This window comes from Oncorhynchus nerka, linkage group LG28 (assembly GCF_034236695.1).
Source record: "Oncorhynchus nerka isolate Pitt River linkage group LG28, Oner_Uvic_2.0, whole genome shotgun sequence".
NCBI classification, from domain to species: Eukaryota; Metazoa; Chordata; class Actinopteri; order Salmoniformes; family Salmonidae; genus Oncorhynchus; species Oncorhynchus nerka.
The window spans coordinates 14,209,639-14,233,297 of NC_088423.1; the positions used below are offsets into that span (position 1 = coordinate 14,209,639).

At 46.5% G+C, this 23,659-nt stretch overlaps 1 protein-coding gene across 1 annotated transcript in view; it reads left to right on the forward strand.

The window, feature by feature from the left end:
* The first annotated feature begins 1,705 nt into the window (after window positions 1-1,705).
* Window positions 1,706-23,659, forward strand: part of LOC115112890 (heparan sulfate glucosamine 3-O-sulfotransferase 6-like) — a 38,708-nt gene continuing 16,754 nt past the window's right edge. Inside the window, exon 1 of the mRNA XM_029639923.2 lies at window positions 1,706-2,536. Within this exon, the coding sequence (XP_029495783.2) occupies window positions 2,028-2,536 (509 nt within the window). The 5' untranslated portion in view covers window positions 1,706-2,027. The remainder of the gene's footprint in view (window positions 2,537-23,659) is intronic.

Here is a 23,659-nt window from a genome sequence, read left to right on the forward strand (position 1 = left end):
GGCGAGGTCAGTACAAGTGCATCAAAGCTGGGACCGAGAGACTGAAAAACAGCTTCTATCTCAAGGCCATCAGACTGTTAAACAGCCACCACTAACATTGAGTGGCTGCTGCCAACACACTGACTCAACTCCAGCCACTTTAATAATGGGAAATGATGGGAATTGATGTAAAATATAAAATATATCACTAGTCACTTTAATCAATGCTACTTAATATAATGTTTACATACCCTACATTACTCATCTCATATGTACTCGATACCATCTACTGCATCTTGCCTATGCCATTCTGTACCATCACTCATTCATATCTTTATGTACATATTCTTTATCCCTTTACACTTGTGTGTATAAGGTAGTCGTTTTGGAATTGTTAGGTTAGATTACTCATTGGTTATCACTACATTGTCGGAACTGTCACGCCCTGGTCAAAGTATTTTGTGTTTATCTTCATTTATTTGGTCAGGCGTGACATGGGTTTTTGTATGTGGTGTGTATGTATTGGGATTGTAGCTTAGTGGGGTGTTCTAGTTAAGTCTATGGCTGTCTGAAGTGGTTCTCAATCAGAGGCAGGTGTTTATCGTTGTCTCTGATTGGGAACCATATTTAGGCAGCCATATTCTTTGTGTGTTTCGTGGGTGATTGTCCTTAGTGTCTTGATGTCCTTGTTCTGTGTGTATGTGCACCAGTATTAGGCTGTTTCGGTTTTCGTTACGTTTATTGTTTTGTTGTGTTTGTATTTAGATTCGTGTTACGTTAGTTGAATAAACATGGATCGCAATCTACACGCTGCATTTTGGTCCGACTCTCCTTCACCACAAGAGAACCGTTACAGGAACTAGAAGCACAAGCATTTCGCTACACTCGCATTAACATCTGCTAACCATGTGTATGTGACAAATATATTTGATTTGATTTAATTTGATATGTAACACCACAGGTACATTTCTGACTACGATCATCAGCATCTTGTAGTCTAGCTGCAGCTCCGACATTAGGCTGCCGATGTGAGAAAGTTGACATGAGAAAAATTGAATGGTGGTCTGTCTGCATTTTCACCATAGTCTCTTGAAGAGGGAGAGGGTCTGTTTATACAGCATACTGCTGACCACACACAGGCTTCTAGCTGAACACTGACCACACCTGTCTGGCCCTGTTATAGCAGGGAGAGGAGAGGTTAAATGTGTGTGCCATGGCTGTGCAGGCTGGCTCCATAGGGTGTGTGGCCCAGGAGGGATAGCAGACTGACAGGTGGTTCCACAGGGTAGGGCCCCTTTACAGCCCTGCATGGGGACAGGGGGTAACCCTTACCCCACACAGACACAGTGACCACAGTAAACATTAGAGGGCTTTAAACAACACTTCACATAAACATATCTAGAGATTTTCATGCTCTTTTTTATATGTAAATGACATATCAACATAAAACTGTTATCTCTTGGAATATAACTATATATTCTTGAATTACATAGCAATTTAAAAAAAATGTATCATCTAAAATATACATCAGTGATATTGAATCACATGATTATTAGTGATTGGTCTCAGTTTGCTAGTTATTAGTGTTATTTTAGAGTCTGTAAACGTAAGGGGCGGGAATTTAACCAACAGGGCGTGGCTTCACACCCAGAATGAAAGGGGTGTGTCTGCAGGCTGCTGATGGGGGCCAAAGGGCTTCGCGTGAGCGCTTCTTTGCCAAGGGAGAGGAGCAGAGAGTGAGATGGGACATAAACTCAACCGCTTCTCATAGCACTGTGGACTTTGGACAAGTTGACATTGACACTGTTCAAAATATTTTCTCTAGACTATAGTTATGAAGTGGATGGTCAAACAAAAAGGACTTTGACATTGTTATTTTTGGAAATATTAATGCATTTTTTAAGTGCGTAATGGCACGACTTCACCATGAACTATGTTTTTATGGGTAACATTATAAAGAAAGACTAAGCCTAATCTTGATTTTAAAGCGCATTGAATTTAAAAGGCATGTTTTCTGCGTGTTACCCTCCAGCTCAGTATAGCGCCTCATGGGATGTAACAAATGGAAAGCTGGGTTCAACTTTGGACACCTGAAGGCACAGTCCAAACTTTCCGTCTTCTTTGCCATGATCATCATTTTCACGTACTTATTTTATTGTTTCACTGGGTACTGCGACTCCCTACCTATAACTGTATACGACCAACAGACTTTTATCAACAAAATCGTGCAAAAGGAAGGACTGGAGTATTCACCTCACCAACTGTCCGACGCGCACAAGAACAGTTCTCCCGGCTCGTTTGTTCGCGAGCTCCCCGGTGTTGACAGTGTTGACACACTCTTGCAGGGCAATGATAACGAACTGCGACCTGATAACAATATCTCTACAGCCAATAACTTCGGGAGTAAAACGTTTCCTCAAGCAATCATCATCGGAGTAAAGAAAGGAGGCACGCGCGCATTACTGGAGTTTCTGCGCATTCACCCGGATGTCAGAGCAGTGGGCGCCGAACCCCACTTCTTCGACAGGTTCTATGATAAAGGACTGGAATGGTACAGGTGAGCCAGTGCTGTTTTGAATTTCACTGTAATGTTTTTCTTTACAGGAGCACTGAAAACATCAACGTGAACATGGCCAAAAGATGGAAAGAGATATGATTTTCTATCATAAATAGCCTAATGTTTCGTTTGGATTATTCCTGCTACCCAGGTAAAATCATAGTATTACAATCACTGTGACATAGGGGCTTGCTTGGTAAATACATTTTCTTCAAATAAAGTAATTCATCTCACAATGACAAAGTATCAAATATTGTGTGAAACTGCCTGTCATCACAGGCACCAAAAGACAACAGACTCAGAAACACATATGTGGATTTCCTATATATCAGGTGTGTCCTACATGGGAAATTCCATGGTAACAGAATTACACAGAAGACTCAGATTTTTCACTTTGAAATATATTTCAAACAAAAATTATTTATTTAAAAGTTTAACAAACCATACAATTTATACCATACATAAAAAAAATACATTTATTTACATTTATTTTGGTAACTAGTGTTTGTCATTGATCACCTCTCCTGAGCAGGCTCCTATCCTCCTCCACCCCCTCGTCCCTTCCTACAGTGTCACCTCATTAATATCGCCCAATGCCAATAAGGATCCTCTCTGAGAGCCCCTTGGTGTGACAGGGCATTCAGTCCCCTGCCCAAAAAATGCTGTTTATTGATGTGATGTGCTGCGGTTCTAAGTGTCTGTCCCTGTGTGTCCCCCCGGGGACCCCTCACTGTCACCCATATCACCTGGTTGAGCAGGTGAGCACATAGAGATTTGACACAGAGCCAATGAGAGGGAGAAATCAATACAGTCTGTTAATTCATATTGCAGATGTTGGGTATAAACGTCAATAGCAGCAATGGAGGGATGAAGGTCTCTCCCATCACAACTCTCTAAACTCTCCAAGCATATGCAGATTTTTTTTACTAAAGAAATTAAGATCACACAGAAAAATGTCTCTAATGATGTATGGCAGGTAGCCTAGTGGTTAAGAGCATTGGACTAGCAACCAAAAGGTTGCTGGTTTGAATCCCTGAACCAACTAGTTGAAGAAAAAAAATATCTGTTTCTGTGTCCTTGAGCATGGTGCTTAACCCTAATTGCTCTGGATAAGAATTACTCAAATGTAAATGTACTCTTTCCAATCGTTGACAATGTAGCCTATAAACTTCTGCAAGTTACCTGCATGTACTGTCTTTCACTGTCCTATCATTTCATTTGTGAGGCCAGGCAGTTGAGCCTACAGTATGACACTACAACAGTTACAGGCCTTTGATGGTGTTGAGAGACCAGTGACCTTTTAACACCGTCCCAGTGCTTTGTTGCAGCTGCACGGCGGCTCTCTAGTCTCTCTTCTGTCTCAGAAATGTGTGATGAAATGGTTTTAGTCTTTCCTAATCTGACGACAGGTCTTGTCAGCACTGTGTGGATTGGCCTGATGACAGCTCGAGCATTAACTCGGACAACTCAGGGACATGGAGATTCTAATGTTTTAGGTTCGGATGGAAGCTGATCCTTTTTATTGTGATTGTTTTATTGGTTCTTATCTAAGGAGAAGTGTGTAGCGCTGTGCTGGAGTAATGGAAATGGTGTCAAAGCACCCCAATCAGCCAGTCTCTCATCATCACCTGCTCCCTCTGCTCTCCTCTCACCTCCCTCCGCTCTTCTCTCACTCCCGCCTCCCTTCTCCCTAAGCTCTGCGTCACTCAGGCACTGCATCTCAGTGCTAGAGGCGTCACTACAGACACCCTGGTTCGAATCCAGGCTGTATCACAACCGGCTGTGATTGGGAGTCCCCTAGGGCGGTGCACAATTGGCCCAGTGTCGTCCGGGTTTGGCCCGGTGCAGGCCGTCATTGTAAATAAGAATTTGTTCTTAACTGACATGCCTAGTTAAATATATATATATTTTTAATCTCACCTTCCTCCTCTCTTCTCTCAGTCCCTCCACTTTTCTCTGACCTCCCTCCTCTCTTCTCTCACTCCATCCTCTCTTCTCTCACTCCCTCCTCTCTTCTCTCACTCCATCCTCTCTTCTCTCACTCCCTCCTCTCTTCTCTCACCTCCCATCCTCTCTTCTCTCACTCCCTCCTCTCCTTCTCACTCCCTCCTCTCTTCTCTCACTCCCTCCTCTCCTTCTCACTCCCTCCCCTCTTCTCTCACTCCCTCATCTCTTCTCTCACTCCATCCTCTCTTCTCTCACTCACTCCCTCCCCTCTTCTCTCACTCATCCTCTGTTCTCTCACTCCCTCCTCTCTTCTCTCACTCCCTCCTCTCTTCTCTCATTCCATCCTCTCTTCTCACACTCCCTCCCCTCTTCTCTCACTCATCCTCTCTTCTCTCACCTCCCTCCACTCTTCTCTCACTCCCTCCACTCTTCTCTCTTTCACTCCTTCCCCTCTTCTCTCACTCATCCCCTCTTCTCTCACTCCATCCCCTCGACTCTCACTCCTCCACTCTTCTCTCACTCATCCTCTCTTCTCTCACACCCTCCTCTCTTCTCTCACTCATCCCCTCTTCTCTCACTCCATCCCCTCGACTCTCACTCCCTCCACTCTTCTCTCACTCATCCTCTCTTCTCTCACACCCTTTTCTCTTCTCTCACACCCTCCTCTCTTCTGTCACTCCATCCTCTCTTCTCTCACTCCCTCCTCTCTTCTCTCACTCCCTCCTCTCTTCTCTCACTCCCTCCTCTCTTCTCTCACTCCATCCTCTCTTCTCTCACTCCATCCTCTCTTCTCTCACTCCATCCTCTCTTCTCTCACTCCCTCCCCTCTTCTCTCACTCCTTCCACTCTTCTCTCACTCCATCCTCTCTTCTCTCACTCCCTCCCCTCTTCTCTCACTCCTTCCACTCTTCTCTCACTCCTTCCTCTCTTCTCTCACTCCCTCCTCTCTTCTCTCACTCCCTCCTCTCTTCTCTCACTCCCTCCTCTCTTCTCTCACTCCATCCTCTCTTCTCTCACTCCATCCTCTCTTCTCTCACTCCCTCCCCTCTTCTCTCACTCCCTCCTCTCTTCTCTCACTCCCTCCCCTCTTCTCTCACTCCTTTCACTCTTCTCTCACTCCATCCTCTCTTCTCTCACTCCCTCCCCTCTTCTCTCACTCCTTCCACTCTTCTCTCACTCCCTCTTCTCTTCTCTCACTCCCTCCTCTCTTCTCTCACTCCCTCCTCTCTTCTCTCACTCCATCCTCTCTTCTCTCACTCCATCCTCTCTTCTCTCACTCCATCCTCTCTTCTCTCACTCCCTCCCCTCTTCTCTCACCCCCTCCTCTCTTCTCTCACTCCCTCCTCTCTTCTCTCACTCCATCCTCTCTTCTCTCACTCCATCCTCTCTTCTCTCACTCACTCCCTCCTCTCTTCTCTCACTCCATCCTCTCTTCTCTCACTCCATCCTCTCCTCTCTCACTCCATCCTCTCTTCTCTCACTCCATCCTCTCTTCTCTCACTCCCTCCTCTCTTCTCTCACTCCATCCTCTCTTCTCTCACTCCATCCTCTCTTCTCTCACCCCATCCTCTCTTCTCTCTCCTTCCACTCTTCTCTCACTCTCTCCTCTCTTCTCACTCCCTCCTCTCTTCTCTCACTCCCTCCTCTCTTCTCTCACTCCATCCTCTCTTCTCTCACTCCCTCCTCTCTTCTCTCACTCCCTCCCCTCTTCTCTCACTCCCTCCTCTCTTCTCTCACTCCATCCTCTCTTCTCTCACTACATCCTCTCTTCTCTCACTCCATCCTCTCTTCTCTCACTCCCTCCTCTCTTCTCTCCCTCCCTCCTCTCTTCTATCACTCCATCCTCTCTTCTCTCACTACATCCTCTGTTCTCTCACTCCATCCTCTCTTCTCTCACTCCATCCTCTCTTCTCTCACTCCCTCCTCTCTTCTCTCACTCCATCCTCTCTTCTCTCACTCCATCCTCTCTTCTCTCACCCCATCCTCTCTTCTCTCTCCTTCCACTCTTCTCTCACTCTCTCCTCTCTTCTCACTCCCTCCTCTCTTCTCTCACTCCCTCCTCTCTTCTCTCACTCCATCCTCTCTTCTCTCACTCCCTCCTCTCTTCTCTCACTCCCTCCACTCTTCTCTCACTCCCTCCTCTCTTCTCACTCCCTCCTCTCTTCTCTCACTCCCTCCTCTCTTCTCTCACTCCATCCTCTCTTCTCTCACTCCCTCCTCTCTTCTCTCACTCCCTCCTCTCTTCTCTCACTCCCTCCTCTCTTCTCTCACTCCATCCTCTCTTCTCTCACTCCCTCCTCTCTTCTCTCACTCCATCCTCTCTTCTCTCACTCCATCCTCTCTTCTCTCACTCCATCCTCTCTTCTCTCACTCCCTCCCCTCTTCTCTCACTCCTTCCACTCTTCTCTCACTCCATCCTCTGTTCTCTCACTCCCTCCCCTCTTCTCTCACTCCTTCCACTCTTCTCTCACTCCTTCCTCTCTTCTCTCACTCCCTCCTCTCTTCTCTCACTCCCTCCTCTCTTCTCTCACTCCCTCCTCTCTTCTCTCACTCCCTCCTCTCTTCTCTCACTCCATCCTCTCTTCTCTCACTCCATCCTCTCTTCTCTCACTCCATCCTCTCTTCTCTCACTCCCTCCCCTCTTCTCTCACTCCTTCCACTCTTCTCTCACTCCATCCTCTCTTCTCTCACTCCCTCCCCTTCTTCTCTCACTCCTTCCACTCTTCTCTCACTCCTTCCTCTCTTCTCTCACTCCCTCCTCTCTTCTCTCACTCCCTCCTCTCTTCTCTCACTCCCTCCTCTCTTCTCTCACTCCATCCTCTCTTCTCTCACTCCATCCTCTCTTCTCTCACTCCCTCCCCTCTTCTCTCACCCCCTCCTCTCTTCTCTCACTCCCTCCCCTCTTCTCTCACTCCTTTCACTCTTCTCTCACTCCATCCTCTCTTCTCTCACTCCCTCCCCTCTTCTCTCACTCCTTCCACTCTTCTCTCACTCCCTCTTCTCTTCTCTCACTCCCTCCTCTCTTCTCTCACTCCCTCCTCTCTTCTCTCACTCCATCCTCTCTTCTCTCACTCCATCCTCTCTTCTCTCACTCCATCCTCTCTTCTCTCACTCCCTCCCCTCTTCTCTCACCCCCTCCTCTCTTCTCTCACTCCCTCCTCTCTTCTCTCACTCCATCCTCTCTTCTCTCACTCACTCCCTCCTCTCTTCTCTCACTCCATCCTCTCTTCTCTCACTCCATCCTCTCCTCTCTCACTCCATCCTCTCTTCTCTCACTCCATCCTCTCTTCTCTCACTCCATCCTCTCTTCTCTCACCCCATCCTCTCTTCTCTCTCCTTCCACTCTTCTCTCACTCTCTCCTCTCTTCTCTCACTCCCTCCTCTCTTCTCTCACTCCATCCTCTCTTCTCTCACTCACTCCATCCTCTCTTCTCTCACTCCCTCCTCTCTTCTCTCACTCCCTCCCCTCTTCTCTCACTCCCTCCTCTCTTCTCTCACTCCATCCTCTCTTCTCTCACTACATCCTCTCTTCTCTCACTCCATCCTCTCTTCTCTCACTCCCTCCTCTCTTCTCTCCCTCCCTCCTCTCTTCTATCACTCCATCCTCTCTTCTCTCACTACATCCTCTGTTCTCTCACTCCATCCTCTCTTCTCTCACTCCATCCTCTCTTCTCTCACTCCCTCCTCTCTTCTCTCGCTCCTTCCACTCTTCTCTCACTCCCTCCTCTCTTCTCACTCCCTCCTCTCTTCTCTCACTCCCTCCTCTCTTCTCTCACTCCATCCTCTCTTCTCTCACTCCCTCCTCTCTTCTCTCACTCCCTCCTCTCTTCTCTCACTCCCTCCTCTCTTCTCTCACTCCATCCTCTCTTCTCTCACTCCCTCCTCTCTTCTCTCACTCCATCCTCTCTTCTCTCACTCCATCCTCTCTTCTCTCACTCCATCCTCTCTTCTCTCACTCCCTCCCCTCTTCTCTCACTCCTTCCACTCTTCTCTCACTCCATCCTCTGTTCTCTCACTCCCTCCCCTCTTCTCTCACTCCTTCCACTCTTCTCTCACTCCTTCCTCTCTTCTCTCACTCCCTCCTCTCTTCTCTCACTCCCTCCTCTCTTCTCTCACTCCCTCCTCTCTTCTCTCACTCCCTCCTCTCTTCTCTCACTCCATCCTCTCTTCTCTCACTCCATCCTCTCTTCTCTCACTCCATCCTCTCTTCTCTCACTCCCTCCCCTCTTCTCTCACTCCTTCCACTCTTCTCTCACTCCATCCTCTCTTCTCTCACTCCCTCCCCTCTTCTCTCACTCCTTCCACTCTTCTCTCACTCCTTCCTCTCTTCTCTCACTCCCTCCTCTCTTCTCTCACTCCCTCCTCTCTTCTCTCACTCCCTCCTCTCTTCTCTCACTCCATCCTCTCTTCTCTCACTCCATCCTCTCTTCTCTCACTCCCTCCCCTCTTCTCTCACTCCCTCCTCTCTTCTCTCACTCCCTCCCCTCTTCTCTCACTCCTTTCACTCTTCTCTCACTCCATCCTCTCTTCTCTCACTCCCTCCCCTCTTCTCTCACTCCTTCCACTCTTCTCTCACTCCCTCTTCTCTTCTCTCACTCCCTCCTCTCTTCTCTCACTCCCTCCTCTCTTCTCTCACTCCATCCTCTCTTCTCTCACTCCATCCTCTCTTCTCTCACTCCATCCTCTCTTCTCTCACTCCCTCCCCTCTTCTCTCACCCCCTCCTCTCTTCTCTCACTCCCTCCTCTCTTCTCTCACTCCATCCTCTCTTCTCTCACTCACTCCCTCCTCTCTTCTCTCACTCCATCCTCTCTTCTCTCACTCCATCCTCTCCTCTCTCACTCCATCCTCTCTTCTCTCACTCCATCCTCTCTTCTCTCACTCCCTCCTCTCTTCTCTCCTCCATCCTCTCTTCTCTCACTCCATCCTCTCTTCTCTCACCCCATCCTCTCTTCTCTCTCCTTCCACGCTTCTCTCACTCTCTCCTCTCTTCTCACTCCCTCCTCTCTTCTCTCACTCCCTCCTCTCTTCTCTCACTCCATCCTCTCTTCTCTCACTCCCTCCTCTCTTCTCTCACTCCCTCCCCTCTTCTCTCACTCCCTCCTCTCTTCTCTCACTCCATCCTCTCTTCTCTCACTACATCCTCTCTTCTCTCACTCCATCCTCTCTTCTCTCACTCCCTCCTCTCTTCTCTCCCTCCCTCCTCTCTTCTATCACTCCATCCTCTCTTCTCTCACTACATCCTCTGTTCTCTCACTCCATCCTCTCTTCTCTCACTCCATCCTCTCTTCTCTCACTCCCTCCTCTCTTCTCTCACTCCTTCCACTCTTCTCTCACTCCCTCCTCTCTTCTCACTCCCTCCTCTCTTCTCTCACTCCCTCCTCTCTTCTCTCACTCCATCCTCTCTTCTCTCACTCCCTCCTCTCTTCTCTCACTCCCTCCTCTCTTCTCTCACTCCCTCCTCTCTTCTCTCACTCCATCCTCTCTTCTCTCACTCCCTCCTCTCTTCTCTCACTCCATCCTCTCTTCTCTCACTCCATCCTCTCTTCTCTCACTCCATCCTCTCTTCTCTCACTCCCTCCCCTCTTCTCTCACTCCTTCCACTCTTCTCTCACTCCATCCTCTGTTCTCTCACTCCCTCCCCTCTTCTCTCACTCCTTCCACTCTTCTCTCACTCCTTCCTCTCTTCTCTCACTCCCTCCTCTCTTCTCTCACTCCCTCCTCTCTTCTCTCACCCCTGTCCACTCTTCTCTCCTGTGTGTGAAAGGCGTTTTATCATCATTGATGGGGTCTTTGATTTTGACCAGGGTATTACACAGGGTATTATAATGTCTTGTGTAATGATTTATGTATCTACACGGTACTATACTAGTAACTGATATGAAACCGAAACTGTCCCCGGTCCTTTGAAGGCAATTCAATCATTGTTTTATGTGTGCAACTGAGGAATAACATTCTGGTTACCAAAGCAGTTATAGAGTACCTCTGTGGCGTAAGGGCAACTTTATAAAATGTTGCCATTCACATTGACATAAAGTGAAACCTATCCATTCATATCTGGACTGGATTCACTCCAGGCACCGTTTAAGAATGCATTTAGACTGGACTGGAAAGTGTCACTTAAACATTTTATACTTTGACAGAGCTCTTAACTTCAACGTATTATTACACTGCTTTGTGTTGGGAACACTGTCCTCTGTCTTCAGTTGGTCCCCAAATAAAACACATGGCCATGTTAAAAGGAAGCGTTTGGCAAATTGTTTTAGAAGAAATGTTTATATGTGGGGAAAAACACTCAATGCATTTGGAAATGGTAATGCAGCTTTGTGGGAGAGAACATGTTTCAAGGGTTTAGCTCTTTCTACTCTTTCTGTGTGTGACTGTGTGTGTGTGTGTGTGTGTGTGTTTCCATTGCATATGTGCATGTAGCCTAAGCTTTACCCGATGAGATCCAGTCCTGTGTCTACCTCCCTCTCCCCATTCTCCTCTGCCATCCACCATTAAACCTATCCACAACTTTTCATTACACCATAAATAGCCAATAGATATAAATGTAATTTCCCATATTGATCAGTTAAATAGAGTTTCCTATTGATTTAGCTCCTGGCACCTTTATCAGGGCACTGCAGGGGAGGTTCATTAACCGCTGAATATTCAATCTTGTTGACAAGGTGTTGTTGGCCCGTCAACCAGCGACATTTATACCCTGCACACATGGTTACACCTAGAATGTATTTATGCTGCAGTGAAATTCTAGTTAAGTCTGTGAAACGTGTGGTGATTGGGGGGACAGGGTTCTTCAGAAGTATATTTTCTTTCATAATTCAGTGTAGCATTGGTCACAGTATCCAGACTGGAATGACCGGCTCTTATTTCCTGCAAGTCTTTTTTTACCAATCACAAGGGATTCCACTGTGGAATTCGGAGGCATATGTCGAAGGTTTGGAAATGGAGTGTTAGAGACAGAGAGAGTGTTCTTTGACCCAACAAAAAGTTTTTGGAAGGGCCTTTCATGGTTCCAAGTAGGAAGCATGGAAGTGATTGTCTTTGAAATAATCAAATGTATAGAATCGGACTGAACAAAGGAGACCTTTGTTTGAATGTCCACTGGTCGTCTTGTCGTTGTGTAGTTATGCAGAATGACAGCAATGAGAAACATTCTCTGCTGTGACCATTGACAATCATAAATGCTGCCTCCTTAACTTTTCAGAAATAAGATTTATCTCAGGCTATGGCGGCGTACGATCAAGGAAAGATCTAGAATATATGCATGGCATGCTTTCAAGCAACCAAAGGAATTCCTTCAATATTGATATCAATATGCAAAATGAAATGGGGAAAATGTAACTGAATAATCAAACATGACTTGATAAATTGGTTTGGGGACGGGTATGGATTTTCAATCTTGAGAAAAACCCATCGTCCAACTCAGTCATCAATATTTTGACAGCTCATAATTGGCCGACCTTTCACCTTCAGTATGGCATGCACTATCCAATCAGATGATAGTTAATGAAATAACTGGAAAGTATAAGAGATGTGAAAATGATAACTAGATGAGTATTTAGAATTGGACAGATGGAAATGTAATTGAACTTCCTTTCCAACCCTATAGTGTGACAGAACAAGGGACTGACTATTACGAATCAATGTCTTCGATAGCCAGATGCCTAACCTAATTACATCTAAACATGACTATTTAACTAACAGATCGTCAATTAATAGAAGTGTTAAAGTATAAACTGGGTTCCCTATTCTGTTTACCAGTGCTGCATTCACACATACTGTAGCTAGGAACATTACTGTTGAATTTCTAAACTCAGTGTGACAAAAAGGTATGCTAGTTATGTTTGAACTAGCAGATGTAGACTTCTCTGATGCTCTTTTACTATAACAATGTAAAACTAATCCAGAGATTTTCACTGCCACAATAACGACCCTATTCTACCTTCTCTCCCCTCATAACAAATCCATTTGAAGCAGATGGAGCAGCAGAACTGTGACAGTATTTATCCAGTAGGCTGGATTCCTCTCAGCCTGCAGGTCTCTAACATGACTCCCAGGTTACGGTGATTGATCAGGGTTCATGTTTGGTGGAGTGGAAAAAATGATTCCCCACTCAGTCCCTCCCGACTTCCTCCTCTCATGTCCCTGTCACAGCAAGATGGATGTCACAGCTATAACAAGCTCACATGGCACTACACCTCTCTGTAATCACAATACACACCCAGTCAACACTGATAAACAGAAATGTCTTGTTTTCTGCAAGGCTGTGGTTATGGAATAGTGGACTAATGAAATTCTAGTTATCAGAGATTGTAGTAGTGGTTGTAGCGACTGTAGGATAGAAGTGTGAATGTTGACAAGGACAGTTTTGTTTTTGCACCAACACCGGAGTTACTCTGTTTAGTTACACAAGGAATGAATCCCTGCCTACACTTCAAATTGCCTAACCTTATCTTAACCAGGGCCCATTCCCATTTAGAGTGTGCTTATTTGCCTTAGTACCTCAACAAGGTCAGGGAGTTGTGTAGGCTATTCGATAGTTATTGGAATATAATTCAGCCAGGAGCTCTCTTGTGCACCATTTTACCTAGGACGCTTTAAGTTGACCTCTACCCCCATCACCCAGCCTACCATCTTCTGTCTAGAGAGGCTACTGGATCACTGACTTTAAGTTGACCTCTACCCCCATCACCCAGCCTACCATCTTCTGTCTAGAGAGGCTACTGGATCACTGACTTTAAGTTGACCTCTACCCCCATCACCCAGCCTACCATCTTCTGTCTAGAGAGGCTACTGGATCACTGACTTTAAGTTGACCTCTACCCCCATCACCCAGCCTACCATCTTCTGTCTAGAGAGGCTACTGGATCATTGACAGCTTAGTGTGTGTTTGCTGTCTCAGCCATTAAACCATCTCTGTTTAATGACTGGCTGGCTGGCTGGCTGGCTGGCTGGCTGGCTGGCTGGCTGGCTGGCTGGCTGGCTGGCTGGGTAAGAGAGAGTAATGGTCCTTTGTAGCTCAGTTGGTAGAGCATAGTGCTTGTAACACCAGGGTAGTGGATTTGATTCCTGGGACCACCCAAATGTAAACTGTATGCACACATGACTGTAAGTCCCTTTGGATAAAAGCATCTGCTAATTTGCATAGATATATTACATATATAAGAAGGGAGGAAGGGTGAGGTGGAGAGAATGTGAGAACACACCTTTTTTTATTTGAAACCTTCTTAGGAAAAATGTTATGGGTTGTCTTTAATAGCGTAACAGGAATTGGTTACTGGTGCGGTGGTTCTGTTTAATTGTGAGGAAATGTGCCTGATTAAAAGGAGAACTCTGCCTGGAGGAGATCTCTGGAAGAAATTGTCTGCGGAATGTGAACATTATCTGAGAAGTTCACAATGAGAAATCAGAAGAAAAAAATACTTGGTCTCTTACAAATTGCTCTCTTTGTTATACTGTGTATTTTAGAGACATGCTCTCTCTCTCTCTCTCTCTCTCTCTTTGTTGTACTGTGTATTTTAGAGACATGCTCTCTCTCTCTCTCTCACGCACACACACACACACACACACACACACACACACACACACACACACACACACACACACACACACACACACACCACTTACTGGGTGTGGATCGGTCCCCTAATGACAAACACTGCAGTCCCTGCAGTCCCTGTGTTCTGCCGGCAATAATCCCCATTCCTCAATTAAAGCAAGTCAAGGATGGGCAGACAACCACAAGGAGTGGGACATTTGAACAGTTTAGGAAGTGGTTTTTCACTGCAGTTCAGTATTGAGTCTTCTCATTGGTCTCGAGTTGGGTAGATGCCAGATGGCCAATGGTTGGAGCCCATATTGAGTCCATTAGAGAGTTCCGAGGTGTACTTGTAAGTTTTATTCATTTGGAAAAGCTAGCTAATTAATGGAAACATGTGGGCGTTTTAGCACGGTAGCAGACCCTGAGGAGAGAACACTTTAGCATTATGTAAAGTATAAGACGATAATGTTTAACTTTGGTTCAAAAGGGAAGAGGCTGCTTTTATAAAGTTGTCAAAAAGACAACTTATAGCATCATAAGAAGCCCTTCAGATTTCACAATAATATATCAAGGCTGGAGTGCATTTCTGATACTGGTGTTCCTGCTTTTCCATAAAGGTAGTTGTTAGTAAGAATAACTACAGTGCAGTGCATGATTTCATACTGAAACCCTCGGAATAATTTAACCTAATGAAGTTACTAGAGCCCCCATAGTCAACTGGTGGACGGCCGTCCAGATGCGGACCCAGAACAAGGTAAAACACCTTTGGGGGGGAACTCGGTGGGGTTTTGACCCCTGGTATCATCTGAACACACAATTTTGTAGAATTGCAGGGAATGAGCTTTAAAACAGCAAACAATTCTCTGCCTCATGCAAAATGTGTAAAATTGCAGGAAATTAGCTTTAAAACTGCAAAATGTTCTCTCTGCCAACAAGAGAGGTGTTAACAGTTTGGGGTCGCATGGGTTGCGAGGTGGGGGTTTGTTATTACGCCGAAAAATAACAATATCCATTCGGACCTTTGCCACCTAGGAAATTTGTGTGACTGGACATTCTCAAATAGTACTTAAGAACCCCTGTACTAGAGGCTCGTTTTACAGTGTTATCAATTACATCACTGGGGTCAGGCTGAGGGAGGAAGGAAGTGACCCTCCAGTAATCTGTCCATCTCTTTCTTCCTCCTCCTCCTCTTGTCTGTTCATCGGTTCATCTCAGGGTGGGGGCCCCCGGCCACTGGTCAGCCACGGATAAATCCTTACAGCCAACAGCTAACCCACTGTGGGCCACGCAGTAACACAGTGGAACACACAGGCTGATTTTCCCATTCGATAAGACAGAGGCGGGCAGTCAAAGGGGGGCAGACAGAGGGAGGGAGACAGAGGGAGGGAGACAGAGGGAGGGAGACAGAGGGGTTCAGACAGAGGGAGGGAGACAGAGGGAGGGAGACAGAGGGAGGGAGACAGAGGGGTTCAGACAGAGGGAGGGAGACAGAGGGAGGCAGACAGAGGCGGGCAGTCAAAGGGGGGCAGACAGAGGGAGGGAGACAGAGGGGTTCAGACAGAGGGAGGGAGACAGAGGGGTTCAGACAGAGGGAGGGAGACAGAGGGGTGGATGAAAGGGGCAGGCAGTTGGGGGCATACAGAGGGAGGGAGACAGGGCAGACAGAGGTGGGACAGACAGAGGGGGCCAGACGGGGACAGACAGAGGGAGGCAGACAGAGGGGGCAGACAGAGGGGGTCAGGCTGGGGGAAAGACAGAGGGGGCAGACAGGGGGAGGGGCAGACAGAGGGGTGTAGACAAAGGGAGGCAGACATAGGGGGCAGACAGTGGGAGGCAGACAGAGGGGGCAGACAGAGGGAGGGAGACAGAGGGGTTCAGACAGAGGGAGGGAGACAGAGGGGGTGGATGAAGGGGGCAGACAGTGGGAGGCAGACAGAGGGGGCAGACAGAGGGAGGGAGACAGAGGGGTTCAGACAGAGGGAGGGAGACAGAGGGGGTGGATGAAGGGGGCAGGCAGTTGGGGGCAGACAGAGGGAGGGAGACAGGGCAGACAGAGGTGGGACAGACAGAGGGGGCAGACAGGGGACAGACAGAGGGAGGCAGATAGTGGGAGGCAGACAGGGGGAGGGGCAGACAGAGGGGTGTAGACAAAGGGAGGCAGACATAGGGGGCAGACAGTGGGAGGCAGACAGAGGGGGGCAGACAGAGGGGGGGGCAGACACTTTTCTCTGTCTTTCACTCTCTCATATATATATATAGTAAACTCTCCCATCTCTTGCTCTCTCAGAAAAAAAGTATTATCTCTCCAACGTTCTCTCTCTCTATCTTTTTAATTCTGGAGTTGGAATGTCAGGCTTTATCCTGCAGTCGTTAGTCTGGAGTCTTGAGCTGTTCTCCCTCTCTCCTCTCTCTCTGTTTATCTACACTCTTTCTACACTCTTGGTTTCAGGTAGAACCATTTTGGGTTCTGTGTAGATCCCTCTGTGGAAAGGGTTCTACATGGAACTCAAAATGGTTTTACCTTGAACCAAAAGGGTTCTACCTGAAACCAATAAGTGTTCGTCCAAGGGTTCTCCTATGGGGACAGCGAAGAACCATTTGAGTTGGTGTACATGCACACAGACTCTGTTATTACCTCTCCTGAGGAAGCTGTGAGGCTGCTACTCACTCTGTCTTCTCAACGTTGCCTGCTGTAGTAATCTCTGTATTAGTTGTCATGTTCACTTTCCCCCCTGGTAGACACATTCTTTAGGTCTTTCTTACTGACCTACCTCACTGATCTACACCTCCTCAACAAATAGAACTCTCCGTCTCACCATTGCCTGCTGTGTGTGTAGTCAGGCAGCCTTGGTGTGCACTGAATTAGGTTCTACTATGCAATGCTACTGTACCACACACACACACACACACACACACACACACACACAGATACACACACAGATACACACACACACACACACACATACACACACACGCCCACACACATACATACACACACACACACACACACAGTACTTTAATTGGGCTCTTTTTGGTTGCTAACATGCATTGGTCAAAAACTAAGTCACATTGTCAAAACTCTTCACACAGTCAGCGAAACAGAAGTGTATGTGGCCCAAACTGTGAATAATTTTTCATTGCTTTCACACAAAAAGCATTCAATGACCACATTCTCTGAAATCCATGAACTATTTTCTCATTCATGCTCCACCACCTGCAAAACTATATATTTGCAGCACATGTTTTCAAATGCTAAAACACTGTTTCCAAAACGGTTGAAAACACATTCAAAACAAAATGATGGCAAATGTTGTACATTTCTACAGTAACCAGATTGAAACACAGAAAATCTCAGCACAATATTTAATCATTCCAAACACAGCTAATTGCGATTTCAGCTGAAAGCCGACCCAAGTGTCCTGTTTTTAGTCTCGTTACCAAACAGACAAAAGAGGACGGCTTCGGAAGGATTTAGTTTGGAAACATAGATCAAGGAAGACAGGTTGGTGGGGAAAGAAGAGTGGCAGGGAGAGGGAGAATGCATGGAGGACAAAGGAGAGGAAGACAGGTTGGTGGGGAAAGAAGAGTGGCAGGGAGAGGGAGGATGCATGGAGGACAAAGGAAAGGAAGACAGGTTGGTGGGGAAAGAAGAGTGGCAGGGAGAGGGAGAATGCATGGAGGACAAAGGAGAGGAAGACAGGTTGGTGGGGAAAGAAGAGTGGCAGGGAGAGGGAGGATGCATGGAGGACAAAGGAAAGGAAGACAGGTTGGTGGGGAAAGAAGAGTGGCAGGGAGCGAGAGGGAGAATGCATGGAGGACAAAGGAGAGGAAGACAGGTTGGTGGGGAAAGAAGAGTGGCAGGGAGAGGGAGAATGCATGGAGGACAAAGGAAAGGAAGACAGGTTGGTGGGGAAAGAAGAGTGGCAGGGAGAGGGAGAATGCATGGAGGACAAAGGAAAGGAAGACAGGTTGGTGGGGAAAGAAGAGTGGATGGGAGAGGGAGAATGCATGGAGGACAAAGGAGAGGAAGACAGGTTGGTGGGGAAAGAAGAGTGGATGGGAGAGGGAGAATGCATGGAGGACAAAGGAGAGGAAGACAGGTTGGTGGGGAAAGAAGAGTGGATGGGAGAGGGAGAATGCATGGAGGACAAAGGAGAGGAAGACAGGTTGGTGGGGAAAGAAGAGTGGATGGGAGAGGGATAATGCATGGAGGACAAAGGAGAGGAAGACAGGTTGGTGGGGAAAGAAGAGTGGATGGGAGAGGGAGAATGCATGGAGGACAAAGGAGAGGAAGACCAAGAGTGGTGGTCACTGATGAGATAAGGGCCACAATGATTGACCATGTTGTAAACCATGGTCTCTCTTTGAGAGAGGCCAGTTTAAGGGTGCAGCCTAATCTGCAGCATTCAACAGTTGCATCATTAGTACAAATTTTCCGGCAAAACAACAGGTGAGATGTGCATCCTTCAATGATAATTGAACTACATATTACAGTACAATACAGTACGTTCCCATTTTTACATGTACTGACATATTGAAATATATTGATTGTTTTGTGTTTTTCAGTAAGATCTAAAGGTTACCTCCCACAGGAGGGAGAGGCAGAATATTATCAGATGCGCAGGAAATGGACATTGTTGACATGGTAATATGGTCAGCACAATGGCAATTGCCAGAGTCCTAGTGTAAGGGTCCTGTGTGTAGCAGGTGTAGAGAGTCAGGCGCAGGACAGCAGATATGAGTAATCAACGCATTTACTCAAAAAGACACATTTACAAAGTAACATCACGAGCCCTCAAAGACGGACCGAATGACAAAAAAACAATCACTCACAAACACAACATGGGGGACAGAGGGTTAAATAATCAACAAGTCATTGGTTGAGTGAAGCCAGGTGTGTAATACAAATACAGAACAAATGGAAAATGAAAAGTGGATTGGCTAGAAAGCCGGTGACGTCGACCGCCGAACGCCGCCCGAACGAGGAGAGGGACCGACTTCGCCGGAAGTCGTGACACCCAGAGAAACATAAAATAAGGAGGAAGCAGTTGTACACTGTAGCCTTCGAGAGAAACGGTGAACGTGTGAAAGAACTCCGGTATCAACATGTCCAGGTAAGATGTCTGTTCAATAACCCAACAGGGTACATTTACAGCTACTCATAATGTAAAGTACTGTAGAACTGGGGATTTACTGTATTTTAGAGAGTAATGGAGATGGAAGCCAGGCAACCTGCACATACATTCATCTTTGTGGATGAAGCTGGATTCAACCTGGCAAAACCACGCCTCAGGGGAAGAAATGTGATTGGACAGAGAGCAACCGTGGATGTCCCAGGTCAGAGAGGAGCTAATATCACAATGTGTGCAGCACTGTCCAATGATGGTTTTCTGTTACACAAACCACTCATTGGCCCCTACAATACAGAGAGGCTCAGTTATTTTCTTGATGACCTGCATAATCGACTTGTGCCAGCAGAGGAGAGAGGGGCCAGAAACTCCCCTACCTTCGTTGTTGTGTGGGATAATGCAGCATTCCACCACTCTGCTGCTGTCAGACTGGTTTGCTGCACATCCCAGGATGTCAGTACTATTCCTGCCTCCATACACCACTTTCCTAAACCCCATAGAGGAGTTTTTCTCCTTGTGGAGGTGGAAGGTTTATGACCACCATCCACATGATCAGATGTCCTTACTGGAAGCCATGAATGCGGGGTGTGGAGACACTTCTCCTGAAGACTGCCAGGGTGTGGAGACACTTCTCCTGAAGACTGCCAGGGTGTGGAGACACTTCTCCTGAAGACTGCCAGGGTTGGATTAGACATTCAAGAACACACTTTCCAAGATGCATCGCCAGAGACGACATAAGATGTGATGTTGATGAGAACTTGTGACCAAACGCAGGAGAGAGAGAGAACTAGACCCCTCACAGTACTGTACAGTATGAGTGATTATACTATACATGTTGATGAGAACTAGAACCCTCACAGTGCTGTACAGTATGAGTGATTATACTATACATGTTGATGAGAACTAGAACCCTCACAGTACTGTACAGTATGAGTGATTATACTATACATGTTGATGAGAACTAGAACCCTCACAGTACTGTACAGTATGAGTGATTATACTATACATGTTGATGAGAACTAGAACCCTCACAGTACTGTACAGTATGAGTGATTATACTATACATGTTGATGAGAACTAGAACCCTCACAGTACTGTACAGTATGAGTGATTATACTATACATGTTGATGAGAACTAGAACCCTCACAGTACTGTACAGTATGAGTGATTATACTATACATGTTGATGAGAACTAGAACCCTCACAGTACTGTACAGTATGAGTGATTATACTATACATGTTGATGAGAACTAGAACACTCACAGTACTGTACAGTATGAGTGATTATACTATACATGTTGATGAGAACTAGAACCCTCACAGTGCTGTACAGTATGAGTGATTATACTATACATTTTGATGAGAACTAGAATCCTCACAGTACTGTACAGTATGAGTGATTATACTATACATGTTGATGAGAACTAGAACCCTCACAGTGCTGTACAGTATGAGTGATTATACTATACATGTTGATGAGAACTAGAACCCTCACAGTACTGTACAGTATGAGTGATTATACTATACATGTTGATGAGAACTAGAACCCTCACAGTACTGTACAGTATGAGTGATTATACTATACATGTTGATGAGAACTAGAACCCTCACAGTACTGTACAGTATGAGTGATTATACTATACATGTTGATGAGAACTAGAACCCGCACAGTGCTGTACAGTATGAGTGATTATACTATACATGTTGATGAGAACTAGAACCCTCACAGTACTGTACAGTATGAGTGATTATATTATACATGTTGATGAGAACTAGAACCCTCACAGTACTGTACAGTATGAGTGATTATACTATACATGTTGATGAGAACTAGAACCCTCACAGTGCTGTACAGTATGAGTGATTATACTATACATGTTGATGAGAACTAGAACCCTCACAGTACTGTACAGTATGAGTGATTATACTATACATGTTGATGAGAACTAGAACCCTCACAGTACTGTACAGTATGAGTGATTATACTATACATGTTGATGAGAACTAGAACCCTCACAGTACTGTACAGTATGAGTGATTATACTATACATGTTGATGAGAACTAGAACCCTCACAGTACTGTACAGTATGAGTGATTATACTATATATGTTGATGAGAACTAGAACCCTAGAAGGCTATCGAAGCAAATTGCTGCATTTCTGATTTATTCTTGTTACATATACTTTAGTACAGTCAATAAAGTGAAATTGTGTTATTCTTATTCTATAATGAAATACTGATTTATGTGAAAAATCATTCAAACTTCAAAGAGAAGAGTTAATCATTTATGTAATGCTCCCTGTTGTTAGTGGTTTTATGTCATCGTGTCAGAGTGACAATGTATGCTTTCTGAATGAGAATTGTTGCCAATGTTATGGTCGAACAAGTTTATTTTGAGACATGTATGAAGTGTTTTGGTGGTTTGAGTGAGTTTTGGAGGTGAGATTAACTGTTTGGCCAAGATGCATGTTGGTAATACAGACTGTGTGAAGAGTTTTGAAAAAGTGGCTTCAGTATTGACCGATGCTTGTTAGCAATTGAAAAAAAAGATCCTGAAGCCTTCATTCTTTCTTCCCAGTAATTACAAGCCTTTCTCTCTGCAGAGTAGCAAAGTATTGAGTCTAAAGCATGGGGCAGAGGGTTAAACTCATGATGTCACAGTGCGTTTAACCCTGCAGATGACGCTGAACTTGTAGTGACAGAAATACAGTCCCCAGTGATGGGAATTGAGTACAGAAAGTCTTCTCAACATTCCTGGACACTGTGTGTCCTCATCATTTACAATCTCCTATGGAAGTATCCCTGAGAGAGGGAGAGAGAGGCTGAGCTTAAGACATCTTGCATTACAAGCATGCCCATGGCCCCGGTGGTCTCATCCACTGAATCAAAAGTGTCTGCCTCTGACCTTCAGGGAGGAAAGGCCCATATTCTCTCTCAGAGGGGTCTTGCAAGGGTCCCAGAGTAAAGTTACACAGATAACAGCATACATGGTCTGAGCCCTGGGACCAACAGGGTAAACACTTCCTACCCGGGGACCAGCAGGGAAAATATGTCCTACCCAGGGACCAGCAGAGAAAATACATCCTACCCAGGGACCAGCAGGGAAAATACATCCTAACCAGGGACCAGCAGGGAAAACACTTCCTACCCAGGGACCAGCAGAGAAAATACATCCTACCCAGGGACCAGCAGGGAAAATACGTCCTAACCAGGGACCAGCAGGGAAAACACTTCCTACCCAGGGACCAGCAGGGAAAACACTTCTACCCAGGGACCAGCGGGAAAATACTTCCTACCCAGGGACCAACAGAGAAAGCACTTCTACCCAGGGACCAGCAGGGAAAACACTTCCTACCCAGGGACCAACAGAGAAAGCACTTCTACCCAGGGACCAGCAGGGAAAACACTTCCTACCCAGGGACCAGCAGAGAAAATACATCCTAACCAGGGACCAGCAGAGAAAATACATCCTAACCAGGGACCAGCAGAGAAAATACATCCTAACCAGGGACCAGCAGAGAAAATACATCCTAACCAGGGACCAGCAGGGAAAATACATCCTAACCAGGGACCAGCAGAGAAAATACATCCTAACCAGGGACCAGCAGAGAAAATACATCCTAACCAGGGACCAGCAGGGAAAATATGTCCTACCCAGGGACCAGCAGGGAAAACACCTCCTACCCAGGGACCAGCAGGGAAAACACCTCCTACCCAGGGACCAGCAGGGAAAACACCTCCTACCCAGGGACCAGCAGGGAAAACACTTCCTACCCAGGGACCAGCAGGGAAAACACCTCCTACCCAGGGACCAGCAGGGAAAACACCTCCTAACCAGGGACCAGCAGAGAAAATACGTCCTACCCAGGGACCAGCAGGGAAAACACCTCCTACCCAGGGACCAGCAGGGAAAACACTTCCTACCCAGGGACCAGCAGGGAAAACACTTCCTACCCAGGGACCAGCAGGGAAAATACGTCCTAACCAGGGACCAGCAGAGAAAACACTTCCTACCCAGGGACCAGCAGAGAAAACACTTCCTACCCAGGGACCAGCAGGGAAAATACGTCCTACCCAGGGACCAGCAGGGAAAACACCTCCTACCCAGGGACCAGCAGGGAAAACACCTCCTACCCAGGGACCAGCAGGAAAAACACCTCCTACCCAGGGACCAGCAGGGAAAACACCTCCTACCCAGGGACCAGCAGGGAAAACACCTCCTACCCAGGGACCAGCAGGGAAAACACCTCCTAACCAGGGACCAGCAGAGAAAATACGTCCTACCCAGGGACATTTACATTTACATTTAAGTCATTTAGCAGACGCTCTTATCCAGAGCGACTTACAAATTGGTGCATTCACCTTATGGACCAGCAGGGAAAACACCTCCTACCCAGGGACCAGCAGGGAAAACACTTCCTACCCAGGGACCAGCAGGGAAAACACCTCCTACCCAGGGACCAGCAGGGAAAACACCTCCTAACCAGGGACCAGCAGAGA